We start from the raw sequence: 23,072 nt of genomic DNA, 5'->3' as shown, positions 1-23,072 counted from the left end.
CTCTCTCACCACCCCCATTCAGCGACCTCACTGCCAGCCCCCTCACACTCACCCACTCGCTCCCTCACTCACTCTCAGATTGCACATACAGATCCACAAACACACACACACACACAATCACACATGAGTCCATTTGAATTAAGAGTGAGCTCTGTTCACTACCAGAGGAGGTAAACACAGAGGGAACAAGTGAAAGGATAAGAAAAGAGTGGCAGAGGGAAAACGAGAAGACAAGCGAGGGACACAAAGCTTCACTGACCGGATGACATTCACAAAGTGTTTAGCAGGACAAGCCTCCACGTGTGAAGACAGAGAGTGAGGAGAGTGCCCGGGGAGCCTTGCACCGCACCAGGGCACATAGGAGCTGGGACAGCCCTGAAGGGACACCTGAGCCCTGAAGAGACACCTCCTGAAGTAGGGAGTGAGCAGCACCCCATGGGAGACGGAGTCAGAGGAACACCTGACAGCAACCTGCTGTCGCTCCTCCTCTCCTCGCAACCGGCTCTCACCCCCTTCTCCTCCTCCTCCTCCTCCTCCATCCTCGCTCCCTCTCTCATTTGATCCCATCCCTCACTCCCTGCGCAGGAGAGGGATAGCGTGCACTGAGAGAAGGTAAGGGGGATGCATGCATGTATGTTGTTGTCCTTGCAGAGCATGTGTTTGAGTTTGAGTAAGTGCGTCAGCGTCTCATATTTCAACTGGACGTGTAAGTCAGCAACTTGTTTCTTTGGATCAGTTCTTTGTGTGTGTGTGTGTGTGTGTGTGTGTGTGTGTGTGTGTGTGTGTGTGTGTGTGTGTGTGTGTGTGTGTGACTGTGTGTGTGTGGTCTCTGGAGGGTTTAAAAACAAAGCTGAGACAGATGCAGGGCACTTTTCATTTGTTGCAGGATCGTTTACATCGTGACAGCATGATGTTTGAAGGCTGTGATCATCTGTGTATTTTACTGCTCACTGTGTCTGTCTTTTCTCTCTGACTTCTAATAATTCTCTTGTCATTTGAAAAGAAAAGTATGACTGTGGAGTGGGGCAGTGAGCACAGAGAAAGAGCATGATACTGTACGAAAGTGTGAGCTGCAGGCTCGGAGGGACAATAAAAGTCAGGAAGACAGGAGAAGGGTTAATATATTCATGTAGCGAGGTAGAAAATCAGCCGTAAAATCCTATCAAGTTCCATGGTCATTGCATTTTTTCCACCGCCATCATCTCGTCAACCCCCATCATGAACCACAGGCCAGTCTTTTGCCCATAGTAGTTTGGGGGGGGACAACGGATCCTGCAGGGACCACCCCATGCCATTTAATCTGTCCCTGCCCACAGATAACAGAAGGCAGATGGTACTGCCAGAGCAAAGAGAGATAGAAGATAGTGAATACAATGTGCAGACACATAGCACACAGCACTCAACCTGTCTCTCTGAAACTGAGCCTGCATTAACTTCTAAATGAGGGGCGCCAAATGAAGTGAAAAGCAGGCAGAAAAAGAAAGGCAGAGAGAGAGAGAGAAAGAGAGAGAGAGAGAGAAAGACAAACAGAGTGGGGCTGAAATATCCTTAATTAAAACCCAAACAGTATCCAGAATAAATGCAGTCAGTTGACAGTCTGGGATAAACATAATGGAAAGAGGAAACCAATCTTGAAGAGGAAAAAAAAAGCGCGGAGAGTGAGCGGGACCATCAAAGACTTGAGCTCCTGTGTTTAAAGGGGAGTGTGTATTTATTTATAGAGGGCGGTGGTTAAGTTCACTAAGCTCCCTCTCCCTGTAAGACCCAGCCTTTTTGCCTTATGAAAATTCAATTGGCCATAATTAGCTGAGGAGCCGTATGCATATTTCATCAGCGGGTGCGTTTTGAAGAAACAAGCCCGCCAAGCTTTCTTGTGTCTTCCTTTTTATCGAGACTAAATGAGAGGGAGTGTGAGGTTGTGCAGCCGTCTGGTAATATGTGACACATTAGAACCCATTCGACATGGGGGCTAAAGTAAACACCAATCAGCTTCATGTGTCTGGCTAAAACACTGAAACAAATGCATTGCAACCTTGTTGCATGGCAATAATGTTTTTTTTCCTGCTGATTCCAACCTTCTCGTTTCCAGTTGCGCTTTCTCCTCTTTTCCTCCCTCCGTCTCCTTCCCTCTAATTACTCCGGGATCCAACATCCTCCTCTTCTTGCTCTCCATTTGCACAGCCTTTTCTTCCTCAGCCTCCCCTTCCTCTCCTCCCTCCCTTCCATTTCAATCTGCCTCTCTCCCACTGCATGTCTCTCAGTTAAAGCTTTATGGGTCGTTCACTCCCCTCTTTCTTTGCAAGGATAATGAGCAGGCGCCTCTGTGTGACTTTGTAGCTGTGCGCCGGTTTGTGAGTTTGGATCTCCGTGTATCCCGGGGCCCGAAAGACTCAGATGTACCTTCTGTAGCCGCCTCCATGGTTCCACTGTGATTGTCATCTGATCTATAGGGCACAGCACTGACATAATACACCTTGTTAGAGGAAGGCGGGGAGTGTGTTTGGGAAGACTGTGACTTTGAACAAATGTGTTTTCTCTGGGGAGCAAGAACAACACTGAGACCTGTAATCATCCTATTCACTATCATCAAATCACAACCAGACACACAATCACACACACCCATATATATAAATATACACTTAAAAAAAGAAAATAATAGAAAAACAATAATAGTGTGAAGAAATAGAAAACTCTGATACAAGCTCTTGTTAGGTACCTCTCTCCACATCAGCATGGCGTCACTTTCCTCCTGATAAAATGGCTGCTAATACCCGTGATGAAAGGTATTTGGAGAACAGACTAATTTCAATTCCCCCGACTAAAAATAGACATGTAGATGTAAAGGCATTGACTTCAGAGTGATATTAGCAACCCACTTCGCACTTTGAAAAGTAGTGCGATTTTTTACAGTGAGTGTCAAGCTGTGCTATACACACACACATCCCAAAGTAATATAGCATGGCAAATTCTATTCCACTACATGAATAATTCTATCTGAATAGGATAGGATGTCTTCATATCAATGAATCATCAGCCGCCACATTTCTTTAGTTTCTGTGTGAATGGTACAGTACAACTTTAAGTTGTGTTTAAGTGCATTGGTGTGTGTGTGTGTGTGTGTGTGTGTGTGTGTGTGTGTGTGTGTGTGTGTGTGTGTGTGCGCGCGCGTGTGTGTGTGTGTGCTTTGCTGATGGGCTCTGATTGATGCTCTTGACCTTTTCACCATGCGCTCTCAGAGCCCGGGAGATATCCAAGACGTGGTGACTGAGGAACATCAAAGAGTGAAAGAGACAGACAGCACGACGCAGCGATGGCACTCACATCCCTGTCCTGGTGTCTCGGTGCAGCTTTGGCACTGTTTTGGGGTTCTTCGTGGCCCCAAGTGCATTCTTCCCTGGCACCTGAGAATGAGGTGCCACTTCGCCCAACTACATGGTTCCCAGAAGGAAAGATCACGTCTGTAACGCTCCCCAAAGGAAGAACTCGCAGGTAGGAACAGAAAGGATGGGAGAAGGTATGAAGCAATACACATTCAGGTGTATACTCCAGTGATTCTGGACTTGCCAATTACAGCCCGTACTGGACTTCTGCACTTGCAGGGGGGGGGGTAAGTAGATTAAAGTAGCGAATTTGACAAAATAGAAGTCAGATAATTTGTTTCTCAGGTGGTCTCTCAGTGGTGGAAGAAGTACTTACATGTTTACTTAAGTAGAAGTAGCAGTACCAACTTAAAATTGAATTAATGCATTCAATTTTTTTTTACTTATACTACTATTTTACTTTTACCACTGAGTATATACACAAACGTATTGGCATTATAAAAGTAATTATACTTCAATGTTGCAGCTGGTAAAGGTGGGTTTAATTTGAATGACTTTATATACTACTGTGTAGCTTGTGAATCCCCCCCCTGGATCAATAAAGTCTTATCTTATCATATACAATAATACATCATTATTTGTTTGTTTATTATGTTTTTGAAATCTTAAAAAAGAATCTAGAAACAAAAGTTATCAAATAAAAAGCAGAATATTTCTCTCTGAAATGTGGCGGTGGAGCAGAATATGGCACAAGAAAATGGAAATCCCCTGGTAAAGTACCTCAAAATTGTATTTTAGTTGTTGAATAAATGTACTTTCCACTACTGGCTGTGAGTGACAGTGCATAAAAAAATAAAGTAAGTAAAGATGTTTTTTGAAACTCAACACCACACTAAATGACTCCATAACCGTAAAAAAGATTGTGAAGATTTTGCCCATTTGCAGTTCATGGAAGGCGCATGAATAAATCTTGAGGCCCGATCATCAGATTTGCCCTTGTTTCCACTTCAATAACAAGTCGCCAGCCATCGACCGACCACCTTTTAGAGACAGCGGCCGATTCCAGCACCACTGTAGCGAGAGCGAGAGGAAGTCGAGCCCATTTGGCCTGAACCCTGCCCGACAGTGCCAGTGCTTGCTTTCTGAAACTGGGAGCTGAAAATTGCTAAATGCATCTCCCTGTGTGCTGCAGTCTGTCCACCAGTGCAGCCATGCAGAACCGCACGGCAAATAATGGAGAGAAAACAGTGAGTCAGAAATTAATCACTCTACTAAATAAGCCACAAAGCGCCCTTGAGAATGACAGCGTCGCACATCTGCTTGGAAACAACCGCCATCTGCACAGAATCATGAATAATGATGATTGTAGCGACAAAGAACAAATATTTATTGACAAATAAGCGCACGGTTGCTTCACTAGCTGTGAAGGAATGACATGTTACATAACAGTTTGGGTTTAAATGAGACAGACTTCTTCTATTCAGGCATCCTTGTGGAGGTGAACAGTTCAACATTGACTCATTACCAGTTACCAATAGAGATCGTTTGAAATATAATAAGACCAGACCACCACAGCATGAATGTTAAATGTCCTTAAACTGTCATCTAAAATGCAAATCCAGCATGCAACAACACTGTCCTTAAAAAGCATCTGATCATAATAGATTCTATGCTAAGCACGATCCCAGAGAGTTACAGCAAGCAGGCAGATATCATCTGAAACTGTCAATGCAGCCTTATCATCTGAATCCCAGGTCACCTCTCCTGATCTGCTATCAAATGACTGATCAGCATGTAGGCAAATGGAAAGACAGCAAATTGAAACAAATGCCACGTTGAAATTTTCAAGCTTTTGGAAAAAGAAAATTATAACCAGCCCACAATATCTGGAAATCATCCAACAGAGAGAAAGAATGTTGCACAGTATGCACTGGAAGATATCTTGTCTTCTCATCCATCACCTCGCAGCTGAATTGAAACACGATGTAATCTTTTTGACATTCCCTGTGATGAATCAAGCAACTTCTTCCCGTTATCTTTGGTGTTTCTCCGCAGGCTATACTTCACACTGAAGAAGAAGGCCGCGGCGATGTCGGTCACTGTCAGTCCCTGTGACCTCCCCATCGAATGGAGCTTGGCAGCCCGCACCCTGAAGGACAAACCCCTCAAGAGCCAGCAGTGTGAGTGAACAGTAAGACCTCAACCTGCACCTTCAGACACACTTTACACTGCATCTGGCTAAGACGATCAATTAGATATTATCAGTGCTATATAACAGATAGGGATTTAGTAGAGGGCAAAGACTCTAATCTGACTTAATTCATGTTTTAGAAGAGAGTTTACTTTTGGAACACCACTTGTTATACAAAAGTAAGCAACTATTAAAAGTCATATAAGGTATATAGGTTTTGCATCGTTTGTTTGTCTTTTGGTGTTTGCAGCCTGGAGGTCCCAGCTTTAATTTACTGTTGCATCACATTTATAGACAAATACTGATTCATATCACAGCTTTGTTTTTCTATTATAAGCGATTTTTTTCCACATTTCTTTGTCACAAACTCTCAGGTGAGTAAGATCTTCTATATCTTCTTATTAGCATTGTACCCGCTTGTTTAAGTTCAAACCACAGTAATTGCTATATGTTTTTCTAAATGCCACACTATCTCTGACAAGGACAGCGACAGTGAGTGTGATCATATCTGGCCGTCACATTGCCATACATTTTATATGAGGCTTTTGATTTTGATTGACACACACATCAACCGAAAAGCGATGCCGAAAAAGCTCCTGATCCAAATGTTATATAAACGATCAAATAAAAACTTAGCTACTTGTCTGCAATATTTTGTGCAAACAACAAATCAAATAAGCTCACAAGCTAGAAACATACTATAGAGCAGCAGAATTTCAAAGTAAAATCAGGGCAATAAGTGCTTCAAGTAAAAGTAATCGTATCTCTGACCTAAAATGACGCAGATTTTTCTGGAAAAGAAAATATGCCTCAGAGTGTTCCGTGAGCGCTTCTCCAGGTTAACTAAACAAGCTCCCCTACATGGTAAAATAACATGATGAAGTTATAAAATGGCACATGAATCATTCAGATGCTGAGCTTGTGGGTCCCCATCGCCAGCTTGAATTATTCACTTTGATTCTGTAACATTTGGTCTCATTTGAGGAGCGATGAACAGTAAAGACTTGTGGTGGCGGGGGGTTTTTTTTCATACCATGTTTATTTGCCAGTTGCGTTATTCAAGTGAAGAGTGCGTACTTCAAAATGACACTTTAGGTATGAATGAAAATAATGGACAGCTATTTTTTAAGTGGCCATTGAAATTGTGTTTCTGTATTTGTTCATTTATGAGTTGTTTTGGGTTTCTTTATATCAGCCAGGTTCTGAGCGCTCTGTTGTTCTTTATTTATGTAATTAGCAATGCCTGTGTCCTGCATCCCCCAGAATCCTTTTAAAAGTGAAATACAGTGTGTACTCCTACATACACTATATGTAACTGTGCACCTGCTTCGATTGATACACATAGACCTTTCTCCTAAACCTAATAAATTATTATTAATTAGTAATATTAAGAGTATTTTTGGTGGCTAAATCTAATGTAACTAAAAGTGAAAACTAGCGAAACTGCAACCCTTTCATAACGTTGGATATGCCCCTTCTCGCCTACTGGTCAGTGCAGTTTGCCCCTTCTGAAGCATTAGAGCGGTAGTGAAAACTACTGCGTGGTAGTGAACTATTGAATGCAATATATCTCCTACTTCCACTCTCAGTGTATGAGCACTCGAGACTGCAAGTCTGCACATCCCACTTGTGTAAGTTGCATATTGGACAACAATTGGTTTCCAAACCAGTAGTGATGTCATAAAATATTTTCTTGCACATCCACGTCCTCCTTCATCAGATGATCGTGAAAGCCGCCCTGTACTGTCAAACTCTGCACATGCATACACACATCCAAGTTAAGTAGCACATTGATGAATTACATGTTTATGTTTTCATTTTATATTTCTTTCCTCACAGGGAGCACTAAAAAGAGTATGCCAGAGGTGTGGTGGCGAGGTCCTGGGACTGAGCAGAAAATGCACAGCTTCACAGGCAATTCAGTTGACACCTACAGGGGTTCTTCCTCTTCCCATGCTTCCATCTACATCCTGAGGCTGCGCTCTAAACAGCAGAACACCAGAGCTACAGTGTACCTCCATGAAGGCCTGGGGCCCTCAGGCGTCTTCCCTCTGCTCCCGGCTGACCCCAGAGTTCACACGTTAGGTGTCGGCATGACCAGTGTCACCCTCAGCTGGGCGCCCAGTGCCTCCATAACTAGCCTCCCACAGACGCAGAAAAGCTATGATTACTGTGTCCTCGTCAACTCTCAGAAAAACTACCCCAGCCTCTGTGCTGCACGAGAGAGCGTAGGGAAAAAGAAAGACCCGAAAGAAGAAAAGAAGGAGAGGAGGAGGAGAGTGACAGCGTGGCCCATTTTGAAAGAGTGGTGGTGGCAGCAGTGGGACTCTTACCCTGAACCCCAGAGTCCACCTTCCTCCCTCATTGATGAGTATGCTGATCTCCAGTGTGTGTGTCAGGGGACAGAGAGTGTTTGCACCGTCTCTGAGCTCCTGCCTGAGACCAAGTATTACTTTGACGTCTTTGTGATCGACAGGCTGAACGGGACCAACATGGCGTACAAGGGGACATTTGCTCGAACGCACGAGGAGGCTCGGGCGGCAATCATCACGCTGAGAGAAGGGGAGCTGAGGTGGGTGACCTTCAGTGACAGAGGCTCCAACTCAGAGCAGTTCTTCAGTTTCCATCCTCGGGGCTGGCAGCAGAGTGGCCTCCTCACCTTGCAGAGCTGCGGTGGAGGTGAAAAGGTCAAGGTCACCGTGTCTAGTAAAGGTCAGGTTTTGACCTCCCAGGCAGTGGGGGGAGATTTAGTACACATTTGGCTCCAGGGAAGTCCGTCCTATCTCATCCACTTGGAGAGAGAAGGAACTACCACAGGCCGGCTGTCAGTTCCTGCAGACCCAGCTCTAGGAGGTCTGATGGCTTCAGTCAAAATGCAGACTTCCTCAGCCTACCACCGCAGAGGGGTCCCATCTCTGCCCTCCACCTTGCAGATAAAATCCTTCAACCGGTTACGTGGTTGCAGCAGTGTCACCCTGGCGTGGATGGGCACAGAGGAAAGAAGTCTGTACTGCGTGTACCGCAGAAGGCTGGGAGAGCGTGAAGCAGAGGCAGGGGGAGCATCAGCTCTAACTGCGCCCTGTCTGGGGCCAGAGTCCCGCTCTGACACCGAGAGGGTTCTCTGCAAGTATTTCCAGGAGCTGAATCCTCGGCGGGCCGTCACTACAGCTGTGATCGGGGGCCTGGAGCCAGGGATGGCCTATGTGTTTGATGTCTATCTAATGAGACGCTGGGGGATCCCTATCAAGTACGCCAGCAAGATGGTGAAGACCAGAAAGGAATGCTGAGCTGCCGCCCCCTACAGGAGGTTTATAGACTGTCCACGTTTGGGGATAAATTAATCGGTCATGGACAAGCTGTAAAGACTGACCATGAGAGCAAAGCCATTTGACTGTTGTGGAGAGACTGTTACCATAACAAGGAAATATTCCCCCTGGAGGAGCAATGTTTTTATTCAAACTCCACTTGCACTATCCATGCAAGTGGATGTAAAGCATATGAGAAGGATCTGCACACCAGCAAAAGTTCATAACATTTAGCATACAACTCTTGTGCTTTTGTCATTTTGTTTTTCATTGTTGATCATGATAATGATGTGCAAGTTGTCCAAGTGCTTATTTTGTGTCGGAGTACAAAGGACAGATGAGGTTTGTGATGACAGAAAGTCAATACAAAAGCAACAACAAAGACTGTGCCAAATATGCAACAGAAACAGATGGGGCAGTAATTGGATAACATCTGAAACGGGTGGGGGGGTGGGGGGGTTTGTAGCGTATATCTCCAGTGCTGCATATTGTACATGCTTATAAAAACAGATGGGTGCAATCTACAGATGCTTAGTTCAAAGTCAGTGTGTATCTTTGTGTTCTGCTTTCGCATGAAGCAGTGAAAAATACTTAGTGACTTGCCTCATTGTCTTTGATGTATTCTTGTGCTGCTTCAAACGCACCAATAAATACTAGGGTATCTGTACGTTCTTGACTGAGTGATGCATGAATGTAAACTAAAGTGTCAAATTAGATTTTCTACCAAATTAGATAGCTTCCACTCTTACTGTAAGAGATGGTGAGTTGTGGTGCACAGTGCCACATTCATTTGTGACTTTTAATTTCAGAGAGATTAAACGTGTATATTTTGGTAACTAGATGGGGCTGCATTGGAAAGACTAAAGGGAAACTTAAATATTGTTTCCGATGTGGCATGAAGTAGCCCTGCCTTGCCAGGTTATTATCTTTGTTATAGAAGAATCTGTCAAGTAATAACTTATTTATATTTACCAAGTAACCCTAAAGCTGCATAAGACTGATCAAATATTACCTAGAACATCATTACAGTGTTTTGGCATTATATTTAATTATATACTATTTGATACTTCAAAAAAGTCATGACAGTGTAAAATATATTAAGTTAAATTCAGTTAATCTTCAATCTTTTTTAAATGGAGTCAGGATTAAGTTTAAAATAACATAAATTATAATGCATTAATTATTATCCATTAATAATCAGAATTGAGGTTAGAATCGAGAGACATATATTGTTATGCCAGGCTCTGTTGTTAAGTATTACTTAGTACAACTACAATAAATTAAGAACATATACAGTACAACTTATTGGCAGCAAATTAAGAAGTTACTTATATACAGATAAATAATAGACTATCTAACCCAAGGTAATTTAGTAAAAAAAAAAATGGCATTTAATTATTTTCTTCTTTTTTTTTGGTTGTAAAGTAGTTTTCAGTTTTATTTTTAAAGATTCAAAAATAAAATCTGTCATAATAAATAATAAACAAATGCTTATTACATAGTCTGACGAGTTGAATCATGGGAACCAATAAGAGGGCGTTTGTTGTTGTGACGTAAGCACGTCGCTGTACGTACATCTTTATGTGACAGGCCAGCGCGCCAAATTGATATCGCCAACAAAGGGGAGGCAGAAGATAGGACTTATTTAACTTCTTGACACAAAACTAAACTGTAATAAATCGCTAACACGCATGAGAGGAAATACTTTACTGGATTAACGTACTCGGTCAAAGCTGTCAGGATGGGTTTGCTCGAGCGGTGCGAGGAGCTCTTGAAGACCTCAAACCTGTACGAGGTGCTCGGCATCAACAAAGAGGCAACCGAGACAGAGATCCGGAGGAGCTACTACAAAGTGTCGCTGAAAGTCCACCCAGACAGGGCTCCTGAAGACCCACTGGCCACAGAGAAATTTCAGGTTAACTCTCCTTGTTGTTGGCTTACAGACTGCACACACACACACACACACACACAATGAACACAGGTTAGCTTTACTAGCTAGCTAACACAGCTAATTTATGTAACTTTAGCTGCAATGAATAACTCCCCCCCTCTGCAATCACAAACTTATTGCCGATAGTATTATAGAGACTTTGTCATGCATTTGTGCTATTTGAAGAGAAGCAGTGATGTTTTTCGATATTGTATTCCTACTGATGACATTGATTGTGTGCATTTTTGAAAGAGCTTTGGTATAATTGTAGCTAGGTGCAAAATAGACTTGTCAGGTATGCCTCAAGACCTTCCTCCTTTTTTATTGATGCTGGTTTTCCAGTTGTATATCATGCTGTCAGAAAAAATATTTTATCAACAGTAGTAAAATAATGGATTAGAGGAGGGTGATATATATATATATATATATATATTGTGGGATAACGTTACTATTTTTTTAAAAGCTCAATTTAGAAAATGTATAGACCAGAGATGTGTGTGTGTATATATATATATATATATATATATATATATATATATATATATATATATATATATATATATATATATATATATATGATGATCTGAGAGACCTGCTAGCTTCATATCTTATAAAGATGATTAATGTAACATTGCCCATAATGTGCTAATACAACCTTAGTAAATCAATAGCTTCCTCGGTATAACAAAATCTCACTATTGGATAATTTTTCCAACGTCCCATGCTGTATCATCATATCACCTAAACCTAATATAGATGTTGCTTTTTTTAAAGCAGATAATATCATTAGTTCGATGCATCTCCACATCCTTTTTCATATTAATTGTATAATGTGTAGGCCTATAATAACAGAGTAGTGTGTGTAAAATGGAGTATCGCCTGATTGTGTTTTGCCCTCTAGGTGTTGGGAAAGCTGTATGCGGTTCTGAGCGATAAGGAGCAGAGAGCTGTTTATGATGAGCAGGGGGTGGTAGATGAAGAGTCTGACGTCCTGAGTCAAGACCGCTGCTGGGAAGATTACTGGAGACTGCTCTTCCCCAAGGTAACGCAGCACAGCAGGTGTTTTTCTTTATTGTTATTGACGTGATCTATGAGTTGCACACATTGCTTTGTGTTCTACATGTGATGATGTGAGACCTGGAGTGAGTCACTTCTATTCCAGGAATTGTATTATAGATGATATACAGTAGATGGGAATGTGTCACTGCACCTGCACTGGTACAACAAATACAAACCTACAACATAGTTGTACCCGGGGATCATGGTGGATTATTGCAAATATATTATTTCTAGTTTATTTTGTTGCAGCATCATAACATTTGCACATAACATAATTGTATTGCCTTGACCAGCAACTGTAATTGTTTTCTCTCCATCTCTTAGATAACAGTGCAGGACATCCTTGAGTTTGAGAATAAATATAAGGGCTCTGATGAGGAGCGTCAGGATGTGATCCAGCTGTATGTGCAGCACCAGGGAAATATGGACGCCATCACAGCCTCGGCCATGTGCTGCTCCCAGGAAGATGAGCCCAGGCTCTGCAGCATCCTCAAGGCTGCCATCGAGAGCGGGGAAGTCACAGCGTTTCCAGCATTTACGAAGGAGAGCGAGAAGAAGAAGAAGTCTCGTAGGAAGAGGGTGAGAAATGTGTTGGCGTTAAAGCCACAAAATCCTCACAGCTCATAGTCTATTTATATCTAGATTTTATCTCACGTGATTGTTGGATCCCTCAAAAACATTTACACTTTTCTACTTCTACTCTAATTTGATTGCAATTGACCTTCCAGGCTGATAGAGAGCGACAGGAAGCAGAAGAAATGCAGAAAGAGATGGGGCTTGGTGATGAGGATGACAGTCTTGTGATGATGCTTAAGGTAAGATATTACATACGCATATGTGTGAAGTTGTTAGGGGGTTGTTTTTCTGTCAATAACCATCCTTTCATTCTTATTTTCCAGCAAAAACAGAAGTCCAGAGAGCAGAATTTCAACAGTTTCCTGTCTGACCTGGAAGCAAAATACTCCAAAGAAAGTGGGTCCAAAAAAGTGAAAAGAGGAAAAAAGTGAAAAGCATTCGGGCTCCGGTTACAGCAGATAAATGTGTCACTCTTTTAGATTTAGATCATTCAAGTTTAAGCAGCAGATGTTAAACTGTTCCCGTTTCTGTATTTTATTTTATAGTTGGAAGTTGACGCTTATCAGAATGTAAATGCATCTTTTATTTCTTGAAATGTCTTATTTCTTCCTAAAACACAAATAAATTCATATTTATATACATTATTTGTACACAGCTTTTTATTCTTTTTGTATAAAATTGAATCAAAGAAAAAATGCATCCAAGAAAACTTTTGATTTTCAAGCTTTGTCACCTTTGTAGCATGGCTGTCCGATATATTATTTTATTAACGAATGAAGGGAAAACTAACCTTTGTGCAGTAACCCTGATGTCACCTGTCAAAGCATCTCCACTTGGCTTTGCTCAGGTAATAAACATTTTCCTCAAATACAGACATGATGAATGAATTCCTTTGTTATTTACAAACAGTTTCTTATATCTGCCTCTTGTATTCCTACATTATCTTGAGGTGTAGTAAAAGTATGTGGCCTGCAGAGATATTCAGCCGCCATATTCCCTCTTCTGACTTATGATTTAAACTGAGCTTTAATGGAGACAAAGGCAAAAAACTTTCAAGGTATCCTCTCTGTTCTAAGGGCAGTTAAATAGTTTCATATAAAAGATACAGTACTAAACACTCTGATGTAGCATCAGAGAGGGAAAAAAGTGCGTTTTAATTGTATCGTCTTTTTCCCAGTCTGGGCGGATGCGTTACTCCCTGCATAGTCATTTACCAGTACAACAACACACCACGGATAATATACTGTACATTCACATTTAAATAAATATATACACATTCAGATCATACATACATAGCACAAATATCCACGCATACAGCTTATACTGTACATGAAGATGGAGTTACTGTGTTTGGCAGCCACATAAGCTGATTCCTGGAATACAAAAATAGGCCTCTTAACAAAAACTTCACCAAAGCAGCAAAATATTTTAAAAAACGAAATCTGCTACTTGTTTAAAAAAAAAAAAAAAAAGTTTGGTGGGCACAGATGCTGCAGAGTGTTGCACTTTGTTGTGGGGAATAAAGATGAATGGCTGAAGGTTCTGGAAGCAAACTACAAGCCAGGTCTGCTGGCTCTGGATGAGATGCCCCCCCTGGTGTAAGACCGAGGTGGGACGGACACTGGTATCAGTGGCGCTGCGAGAAAGAGGAAGGATAAAAACCTCAAGTTAATGAAGATACAGCTGCTGCAACCTCCTTCATTCATAGTTTATCTGAGAACCAAGTTCTGGAAGTTCATGGAGTTTCATCCGTGCTTCATTCCACTGACCTGGGAAAGGGGCTTGTGGGTCCGGCTCCTCTTCGTCTTTGATGGGCGAGTGCCCCAAGGGGTGGTGGGAAAACGAGTCCAAGAAAGATGAGCTGCTGATGCCAAGACTGATGCCAGTCACACCAATTCCAAGAGAGTCTGGCGGAATGAACGAATAAATGAATGCATAACTGAGGTACTACAAAATCCATATCTTTCCACAGGCACTGGCTACGTACAGTTCAAGGACTGGCAAAAAAAAACACAAAACAGGATATATAATAAAATATAATGGATAAATGACTGAAATAGAAAATATCATTGGAACATGAACATAAGTGATGTTGATGAACCGGTACTTAAGTTAGTCTGACAGGGTAGACTGACAGAAACGGTTGGGAGCCACTTTTGTATATCACATTAGTTTTTCCAGGAGCATTTTTATGTTTTTATATTAAACAATTCAAGTTGCATTCCTGACCTGTGGCCGCAGAAGCTCTGCCTGGCCGGCCCTGCACGATATTGTCCAACACTGTGAAGGAACGGCGGTACGGAGTGTCCGACTGAAAACAAAACCAGGGGTCAAACACTAAAGTAACATCTCCATTGATCATAAAATACAGAATATAAACTTTGCCAACTCATTACTCAAGACCTAAAACTGATGAGTTAAAAAAGAAAACTTCACTCCATAGAAAGAAACAAAATCATTGACCTGCCGCTTGTTATAGTACAGAGTCTGTGTATGCAGGAGTCTGTGAAGAGGAAGAGCCTCTCACCCTGTATGTGTGGGTGGTGTTGGGGCGAGAGAAGACGTCCAGTAGATGGTGACGATCCCTTGGTATTGAACTGCCAGCTTCGTCATTTATAGCACTGTGGGCGCGGCTGGACGGGCCCTTCGGACGCTGGTCAGACGGAACAAGGGACAAGCTGTTTACTGCATTCGAGAGATGCTATAAATAGCTTTAAGGCTGTATACTTGAACACTTTCGGGTTACTGTTAGATGTGTGGTTTCAGTGGTGTTGTTCTCTACCTGTGTAGGTTTGGACTGCTGCCCGGAGTGAGAAGACTCAGGGTCTGCAGTGCTGATGGGGGGAAGCAGTGTGTTCCTGCTCAGAGGCAACAACGGAGACGTCAGGCGGTCGCTGGCTGTGGGTCTGTGGAAGAAGACACACACTTCAATAAAGACAATAAGTATAGATAGATTCATCTATGTTGCATCTATGACACTAACATTTATGTCTTTGTGATAAGGTTGTGGGAGTTGTTAATATTCACAGCTAAGGTGTAAGGATGAAAGTTAGAACTTTACTTCTTGTGATACTTTTGAATCAGAGAAAGATGTGATTAGATACATGCAGATCGTGTTTGTACTGAAAGCTAGATGAGAATGTAGCAGATATCGGTGACTGCAGCTACACATTATTACAGAATATTCAGATTTCTGTAATAGGACAGACCAGCAGAAACTGAAGGAACAATATTAAGCAACAAACTGCTCAAGTTTATGACTCCAACCCCCTTTTATGGCCATCACACATTCCTGACCAGAGATAAGGAGCAGAGACACAGAGACACACCTAACATCAAACATAAATAAATAAACATAATAAAATGTACTTTCATTGATATGTTATGTTGAGCAAACATGTTTTAATAGTAGGAAGTTTTGCTTTAATATGTTGAGTTAGATGAAGGAAATTAGGGTTAATTAAGGTGTTGACTGTCCTCCCCTACTTTCTCCTCTTCTCCACATGTGCAGACCCCTGAAGCTCATCCATGCTGACCGGCTGATGTTGTTTCACTGATTTCATTTGGATAAAAGTATACATAGTATACATATGTGCATATATATACACAGTATGGAGAAGTGTTTGTCATAGGAAGAAAGGTTGGTATCTATTTTGTTATTTTTTATTAAATTGATCAGGTTTTTTATTCAGTGGTTGATATGAAGTGTTTGGTGGCGTCCTGCAGGACTATTTCTTGTCCAGTGACTTCCTGGAGTTGAGCCTCAACGTAATGACAGTAAAGGAAAAGCACAAAGGTTTTTACACTTCAGTCTTCGAACGTCTCATCTAACTCTCTGCAATAAATGAAATAAGCATAAAATCTTGCACTATTCCTCAAAAGATAAAACGTCATTAAGGTTCTCTCTAAGTTTAACATTACTTATTAAGATACAGCAGTTGTTGTATTTTGCACAAGCATTGAAACTCCACATGGAAGGAAAACTACACGACACACTTAACGCTAATACTCTTTCACCTGCGGTTCATAACAAGTTCATCTGTGAAGTTGGTTTCACACAGGAACTTCTATCAGCCCATATCTACCTCCATCTACACCCCCCCCCCGCCCATTATTCTCCTGCACAGAGCCATGAGGCTCAAGTTGAAACGGAGTCGGTTTTCAAAGTAATCTCACTGTGCCTCCGCACAACTTCAGACACAGTAGGGGAGAATGAGAGTATAAAGCAAGATAGGAGGGCTGGCGGGCTTCCCATGATGCTAAAACTCACAGACGTGTCCCGCGGATGACCTCATCCATGGATCCCGCTGCGCAGGACTGACTCAGGCTGGGAACCAGTGGCACGAGGGTTCGGGGTGGAGGGTTTCTGCGTCGGGCAGACTGTGCCGGACGGGACAGCGAGGACGAGCTCTGCTCCAGGGCTCGGCGAGGGCGAGGTTTGCTGGAGGGGATCACGCTGGAGCCTGGCCTGTGAGACGCCCGCTCTTCTGGCTCCCTGTATGGCAAGAACAGAGTGGAGCACAATCACTGAATGGTGCATTTCCACCTGCTGCCAACTGATTGTGTACTCAACCAGGGACAAAGACATGAGACTCTTTAATGTGTTTACCTGTAAATGGAAAACAGGAACTACATATGTCTCTTTTCGTTCCCATTCAAATATAAAATCACGTATTATCAATAAACAAATGTGTGGTGGATATGTCATTAATTTTGCATTTTGTTTCCCATTTTGGCACCAATGCTCATTGGTTTTGAATAGTAAAATGTGTGCATACTGGTTTCTATCCAGCACTCCCAGGTTCCTCTGCTGCAGGGGGATGCTGTGGATCACAATGAGGTCATTCAGGTTGTGCAGGGTCGCTGCTGCTCCTACTGGGACCTTTCCAACCTGGGGAATGGTGTGAGATGAAGGGATGAAAGACAGGAATGATTAAGAGAGGTAAGAGGAGACAAGTGAGATATTATAGGAGGAAAGGCAGGTCAGGTACACATAATGTATGTAATGAAGGCCAGTGGCCACATGGTTAGTTAATTCCATATGTTCAATACAGCATATTGTCAAATAAATATCATGCAGTGATGCCCCCATATCTGCCCATAAATGCAACAAAAGCAATAACTAGCAAAACAAAGCATTCCAACATTCTTGTTGTGAAAGAAAAGAAAGAAAACAAAAAGTAATTCATGTTCAAAATAGGTTGCAGTTAATCAAAAAGATTAACGGTGGTGATGCATTCGGGTTAATCAACAGGCACAAGCACATTTATTCTAAATATAAAAGATAATGAGCCGCCGATGTGGCTCTAAGTGAGGGTGTTACATACAGTGGAAGGCTTTTTCTGCTTTTTGGATTTCCGTCTGGACTTGTGCTTTGAGCCCCTTGACTTTGTGTTCTTTAAAAAGGGAAAAGGCATGACCGAAGGAAGGTAGTGGATATAGAATAAAAGAAATGGAGAAGGGTGAAGAACATAGAGGGAAAGAAAGACAGGGGGAATGAATGGCATAAAGAAGGGGAAAAAAGAAAAGGTAAAGAAAACACATTGGCAAGGTGAAGGGCAGAGAGTAAAGAGGGAAGGAAAGAAAACAGTGACACAAGTTAATGAACTGGAAGCATTGAAAGACTGAAGGAGCAACAAGTAGGAGTGAAAAAAGTAGAGAATCAATTGTGGACTGTGGAGACACGTGACTCTACAGCTCAGACCTCACAGTTAGGAAAGCTGAGCAAATGTTATGTAGTCTCCTCGGGGCTAAATCATTCAAGGTCAACTCGAGTCAACATGTCTTCTACTACATACATCATTTTATTTTCATGTTATATATCGCAGTAATTATTACAGTGAAGGAAACTCATTTTACTCAAGGTAAAAAGTAAACTTTTGTTTTGGTGATTTATATAAAATAAGCCCAAATAGATGACTTTTTAAAAAGGAATCATTTCGTTTTTTGAGTTTTGAATTGATCTCCAGAACATGGTGACAGTGATGAAAGTGAAATGAGGCTCCCAGTCTACTCCCCCGCTGCCTCCCAGCCCACCCTCAGACGACTGACCTGGAACTGCAGGCCAGCTGTGAGCGGGGGCACCCTGCTCTGGCCGAGTTTGGGCAGCATCGTGGGCAGCATGGAGAGCAGCATGAAGGGATTCTGGGAGTCCTGCTGGACGGGGCTCAAGTTCCCAGAAATCGATTCATCGTCTGCCAATCACACGTACAATCACTTACAAATACTGTGTGCATTAGTTTATATCAGTCAAGTCTAATGCTTGCAAAATAGTTCAATTCTGCCCTACTTGAGGTGCAGCATTCCCAGTGACGTTGAACCAGCTCTTTCATCCAGCCAACCATCCGTTGCCACACATCATCGAACAGCAGGTCGAGGACGGCCTGACGGCGACACCGGTATGGAGAGACAGGCGGCAGACAGTGGTGCCTCCGAGCCGACTCCAAACAATCCTGCTCCCACTCGTCCTCCCTGCAGAAGGTATGTAGATATGCAGATATAGTAAATCCTTTTAACAGTCGAGGTTCAGATTTAGATGTTTTAATACGAACATTACTGTGTAGCATGAGGAAAGTGAGTAACTCACAAGTCCCTGCTATCGAAAGCCAGGTATTCCTCCATCAGACCCTCCACTTCAATCACTCTCGGCTTGTCGTGACTGCTGGAGCCACTGGGGAGGCCATGGGGCTCGTCCAACTCTGCCGAGCAGGACTTGTTCAGCGCCGCTCTCCTGCCCTGCACATTCAACCTTTCCCCCCCCCCCAAGACAATGGCACACATTGTAAACCACCTAAACATATACACACGCCCACACACCCTGTATGGTTTTCTATAAATAATAAATAAACTTGAATCCAGCTGACAACTCCAGGCTGAACAGCAGAGGGGAAATCCTGACACAAACCTTTACAGTATAAAACATGGCATGCACATGCTCAGACTGACACACACCGCATAGTGACATTAACAAAGTGACACAACGTCCTTTATGTCAACTTAGCTTTAGATGTGGCAGCCCGAGCGACTATTCAGCTCAGCTAGCCAACGTGACCCACAAACTTAATTAAAAAGCCTGAATATCGAGGTCACAAAACCGCAGAGTCAGCCAGGACTGCTCTATAATTGATGCACTAACACCAGTCATGTGGACAGCCGGCCAGCAGCCACTTGAGAGAAGGACACATAATATTTCTCACAAATGTCTTTAAACGAAATAACAGTAGTTCCTTACATCAAGGAAGTGTATCGAACTTATGTGTCCTTCTGACATCAGACACTCAATCGGTGCAGTTAAAACTTACTCTGTGCCCCCGTTATCTCTCTCCGGGGACTTCACTCTGCTCTCGTTGCCCGCTGATGGGCTGCTGGCAGCGGTGCATGTCCCTGAAGTAGCATACCACTGGAAGCCCTCATCACTGGGACACATCAGCTGACTCCCCAGGATCCTGAGTGACACACACACACCACACACACACACACACACACACACAATGAATATTTTAGTAAAATAATTATGTTTTCATTCCAGAATGAACTTTGTTTTTTTTTTTGCTTTGTCTCCACAATCAACATTAATGTAGATAACATACCGAAGATGTGGGAAACGTGTGGCCCACTGCTGACATTCATCCTGCAGCCCCTGGAGTATCCCTCCCCCGCTGCCTCTCCCCTCGTACAGCTCTTTGTCGATCTCCTCAAACATTTGCTGCACCTGCCGTGACGCTGCCTTGTCGAACTCCTGTGGGACAGAAAAACCAAAAGAGACAGAGACACAGGAAGGAAAGCGAGTCATTCCTCTGTTCTCATACACCGGCTCGATGACTGAAATCTGCTTCTCTTCAGTCTGTTCATCAGTTATTGGCCACGCATCGCCATTCTTTCTTTTCTTTTTTTTATTTATCTCAAGGCAAGCTTCAACATGCATAATAATTAACCCCTGTGACCCTTTATGATGTGTGTGTGTGTGTGTGTGTGTGTGGTCAAGCAGGATTGTTCATATGCTATAAAGAAAATGATAGAGAGGGACAGAGAGGTGAGTTAGGAGTGAGTTAGTTTGCATAACTGAGGTGTTCACAGAAGCAGCTTGAGGACAACAAACTAAATAAATCATTGAGTCCTGGAAAAGTTTTGTAGGACAAGCTGAGGCTAGAAAGCAAAGCATAATAACAAACCAATACCCAGTGGAATCACACATTGCATATACAAAGAAGTAGCAGACAAAGAAGCATCTAATGTACAATACAGTCACTGGTTGCGGGTTGTTTTATGGTTTTCCACAGGTTTGCCAAAAGGTGACAGGTGTTAGTACGTAAATCAAAATCTGATATTAAAATGTGCATGAAAGTATGTCTGAGGAATCTTGTTTATATTTGCAACAGAATAACAGAGAGGATGGAACAATGCTGTGCGTGCCAACTTGAGTATGTTTCTTTGACTGATCATCTGTTCACATTAAGATCTCAGGAGTAGACTTACATCGTAGCCCCAGGAGAAAACAGAGCTCCTCTCTGTGGAGATGCCAGTGCCTGTGGAGCTGTGGATACCTGACCAGGACTGGTTGGAGTCTACAGAGATGACGGTGGGACAGTCAGAGTGGCCTGAGGCAGCAGACGTCTCTGAGCTATGTAAAAAAGGACAAAGAAGTTGTGAGGTTTATGTACAGTTTGAGAAGTAATGTTTCACCACATTTCATGTTCCTAGTATATTTCCAAACCTTCCTCTTTCCGAATCAAACCATCATCTGTTTCATATATACCCAGTGAGACACTCTCTTTGTCACAATATAAACCAGGTCTCATGTATGATGCTGCATATCACACCATCGTACTGTGATGGTGGTTGGTGACATAATCAAAGTGGAAAATAAAGAGCAAATGTCAAAGTAATTGAATATTCTAACAGCCTGACTCATAATTTATTCTTTTAACCGCACATCTTAAGGAGGCAATGTGATATCAATTAATCCACTGCTTCTGGGTGTCTTGTTTCACATAGCGACAGCCCTGAGAATCAGCTGTCCACTCAAGATGGTGTAATATTACAAAACGAGCTATAGGAAAAGAGTATGTTTGTGTTCTAGGTGCAAGTCGTTTCATCTTGGCCTCACTCTGGCATTGCCATCATGGTTTATCTCCTTGCAGAACAAAGCCGGGTTGCCTGTCTGTAGAGCGACCAGGACTTAGTTACCTGTTGTGAGCGGAGACAGCTTCCTGGAGGTCATGGAGGTAACGCTGAGGCGTTTGGTTGTCGTCGGCTTCCTCTGGGAGAGGGTGGTGGTCAAGGCTGCTGCGAGACAACCCGCGACTGCATGAAAGACCGATTGAGAAAAAAATGTAACGAAACAAGTGAATTTGTAGTAACATTTTGGTAAAGGCCAGCAGTGGTGTGTTTAATGTCAGTGATAGGCTTACAGTCACAATAGCATTACAAAACATCATGACAATATGAGTGAAGCAGCTGTTGAATCCAGACTTGAGTAAAAACAGAGTTAGATGTGCGAATAATAGAAAATATGCTGTTGAAGTATCTATTTAAAGGTAGTTTTACATGCCCATTAAATACAAATAATGTATACTTAAAGCAAGATAGAAGACTACAGATTAACCTCATAGTTTTAGATATTATTTTAGTTTAATAGTTTACAATTCCATAAATACCCAACTAGACAGACCTCTTCCTTTTGTATAAAACATCCTGTGGTCAGTGTTATACCAAATGTCATTGAGTTATCTTGTGGAATGAAAATGTACATTTAATGGATTCCTTGGTGTCATTGTCTCTGTACAAAAAGAGACCTAAAAATGTCTTGTTGTCAAAACAATATTGAATACTGTAGTGTAAATACGACAATTACACATGCATCAACTATACTTCTACTCTCCTTTTATATGTGAAATGTTGAACTGTCCAAACCAGGCGACAGACCTTGTTGGTGTGGCAGATGGACTGTCAGTAACTGGATCAATAACAATATTATTTTACATTGTCATTGGATAGTCAATCACGTTCCTCCAGTGTGTAATAAAAGCATTCAGCCTCTGACAGCTGGGAAACCATGTTTACAGTGTCCAGTTGGTACAGTATCAAATTCAGACCTAACTCTTTATTTTTGGTACTCACATTTCAAGTTTGTGCGATACAGGTCTTCTGTTGTATCGTGAAATCATTCTCCCTAGTCTCCGCTTTATAGGCTCAAGCCCTCGTCTCTCATTCTTGCCTCCACGTCCTTGGCTCGCTGGGAACAGTTCAGAGGGGTGTGTGACATTTCCTCTAGTCCGCAGATAAACCCCCTTAGTGCAGGGAAGCTGGACGTGGCTTTGGCTACAGATGCTAACGTTGTTTCTAATAGTTGCAGCTAATGTTAGGAGCAGGGTACGTCTAAAAGTAAGCTAGCTAACGTTACATCAACAGAAAGATAAAACATCAACAAGGCACGATCAGCATTGTATAATTCCTCAAAAGGCATTTCCTGCTAGATAAGCCTCGCTACACTAAATTGGCATTTTAAATGGTTTAGAAAGTAGGTTTACATCGTAAATATGACGTTAGTGGAGCTAGCTATCGCCACCTCAGAGGAGTTACTTGCTAATGTTAGCACCACCAACAACAATAATACGGCTGTCATGGATACGCAGATCCGTATGCCCGGGGTCTCACGGGAAATAGATTTCGGACTACCACAAACTAGCCGT

At 42.4% G+C, this 23,072-nt stretch overlaps 3 protein-coding genes across 4 annotated transcripts; 2 read left to right on the top strand and 1 right to left on the bottom strand.

Moving 5' to 3' along the window:
- The first annotated feature begins 557 nt into the window (after positions 1-557).
- Positions 558-9,479, top strand: ndnfl (neuron-derived neurotrophic factor, like). Its single transcript, XM_029450111.1, has 4 exons — positions 558-612; positions 3,237-3,489; positions 5,376-5,500; positions 7,351-9,479. Exons 2-4 carry the CDS (start codon positions 3,311-3,313, stop codon positions 8,796-8,798), a joined length of 1,752 nt encoding a protein of 583 aa, XP_029305971.1. The 5' UTR covers positions 558-612; positions 3,237-3,310; the 3' UTR covers positions 8,799-9,479.
- A 910-nt stretch (positions 9,480-10,389) lies between these two features.
- dnajc9 (DnaJ (Hsp40) homolog, subfamily C, member 9) lies at positions 10,390-13,028 on the top strand. Its single transcript, XM_029449469.1, has 5 exons — positions 10,390-10,731; positions 11,648-11,788; positions 12,130-12,384; positions 12,534-12,620; positions 12,705-13,028. Exons 1-5 carry the CDS (start codon positions 10,558-10,560, stop codon positions 12,810-12,812), a joined length of 765 nt encoding a protein of 254 aa, XP_029305329.1. The 5' UTR covers positions 10,390-10,557; the 3' UTR covers positions 12,813-13,028.
- Positions 13,019-23,055, bottom strand: fam149b1 (family with sequence similarity 149 member B1). 2 transcript variants are annotated; one of them, XM_029449466.1, is made up of 16 exons: positions 22,501-23,055; positions 21,568-21,684; positions 20,857-21,001; positions 19,971-20,119; positions 19,683-19,826; positions 18,968-19,129; positions 18,671-18,852; positions 18,433-18,575; positions 17,709-17,777; positions 17,160-17,272; positions 16,652-16,876; positions 15,164-15,287; positions 14,909-15,034; positions 14,611-14,692; positions 14,151-14,288; positions 13,019-14,017 (listed from the first exon to the last, which is right to left on the bottom strand). In XM_029449466.1, the coding sequence occupies exons 1-16, from the start codon at positions 22,545-22,547 to the stop codon at positions 13,935-13,937; spliced, it is 2,049 nt and encodes a 682-aa protein (XP_029305326.1). In that variant the 5' UTR covers positions 22,548-23,055; the 3' UTR covers positions 13,019-13,934. The 2 variants fall into 2 exon arrangements, with proteins under 2 accessions (XP_029305326.1, XP_029305327.1); XM_029449467.1 differs by lacking the exon at positions 17,709-17,777.
- Positions 23,056-23,072: the final 17 nt, after the last annotated feature.

The sequence above is a fragment of the Cottoperca gobio genome, chromosome 15 (genome assembly GCF_900634415.1).
Source record: "Cottoperca gobio chromosome 15, fCotGob3.1, whole genome shotgun sequence".
Taxonomy (NCBI): Eukaryota; Metazoa; Chordata; class Actinopteri; order Perciformes; family Bovichtidae; genus Cottoperca; species Cottoperca gobio.
This window is presented reverse-complemented; position numbering and strand designations above follow the sequence as displayed.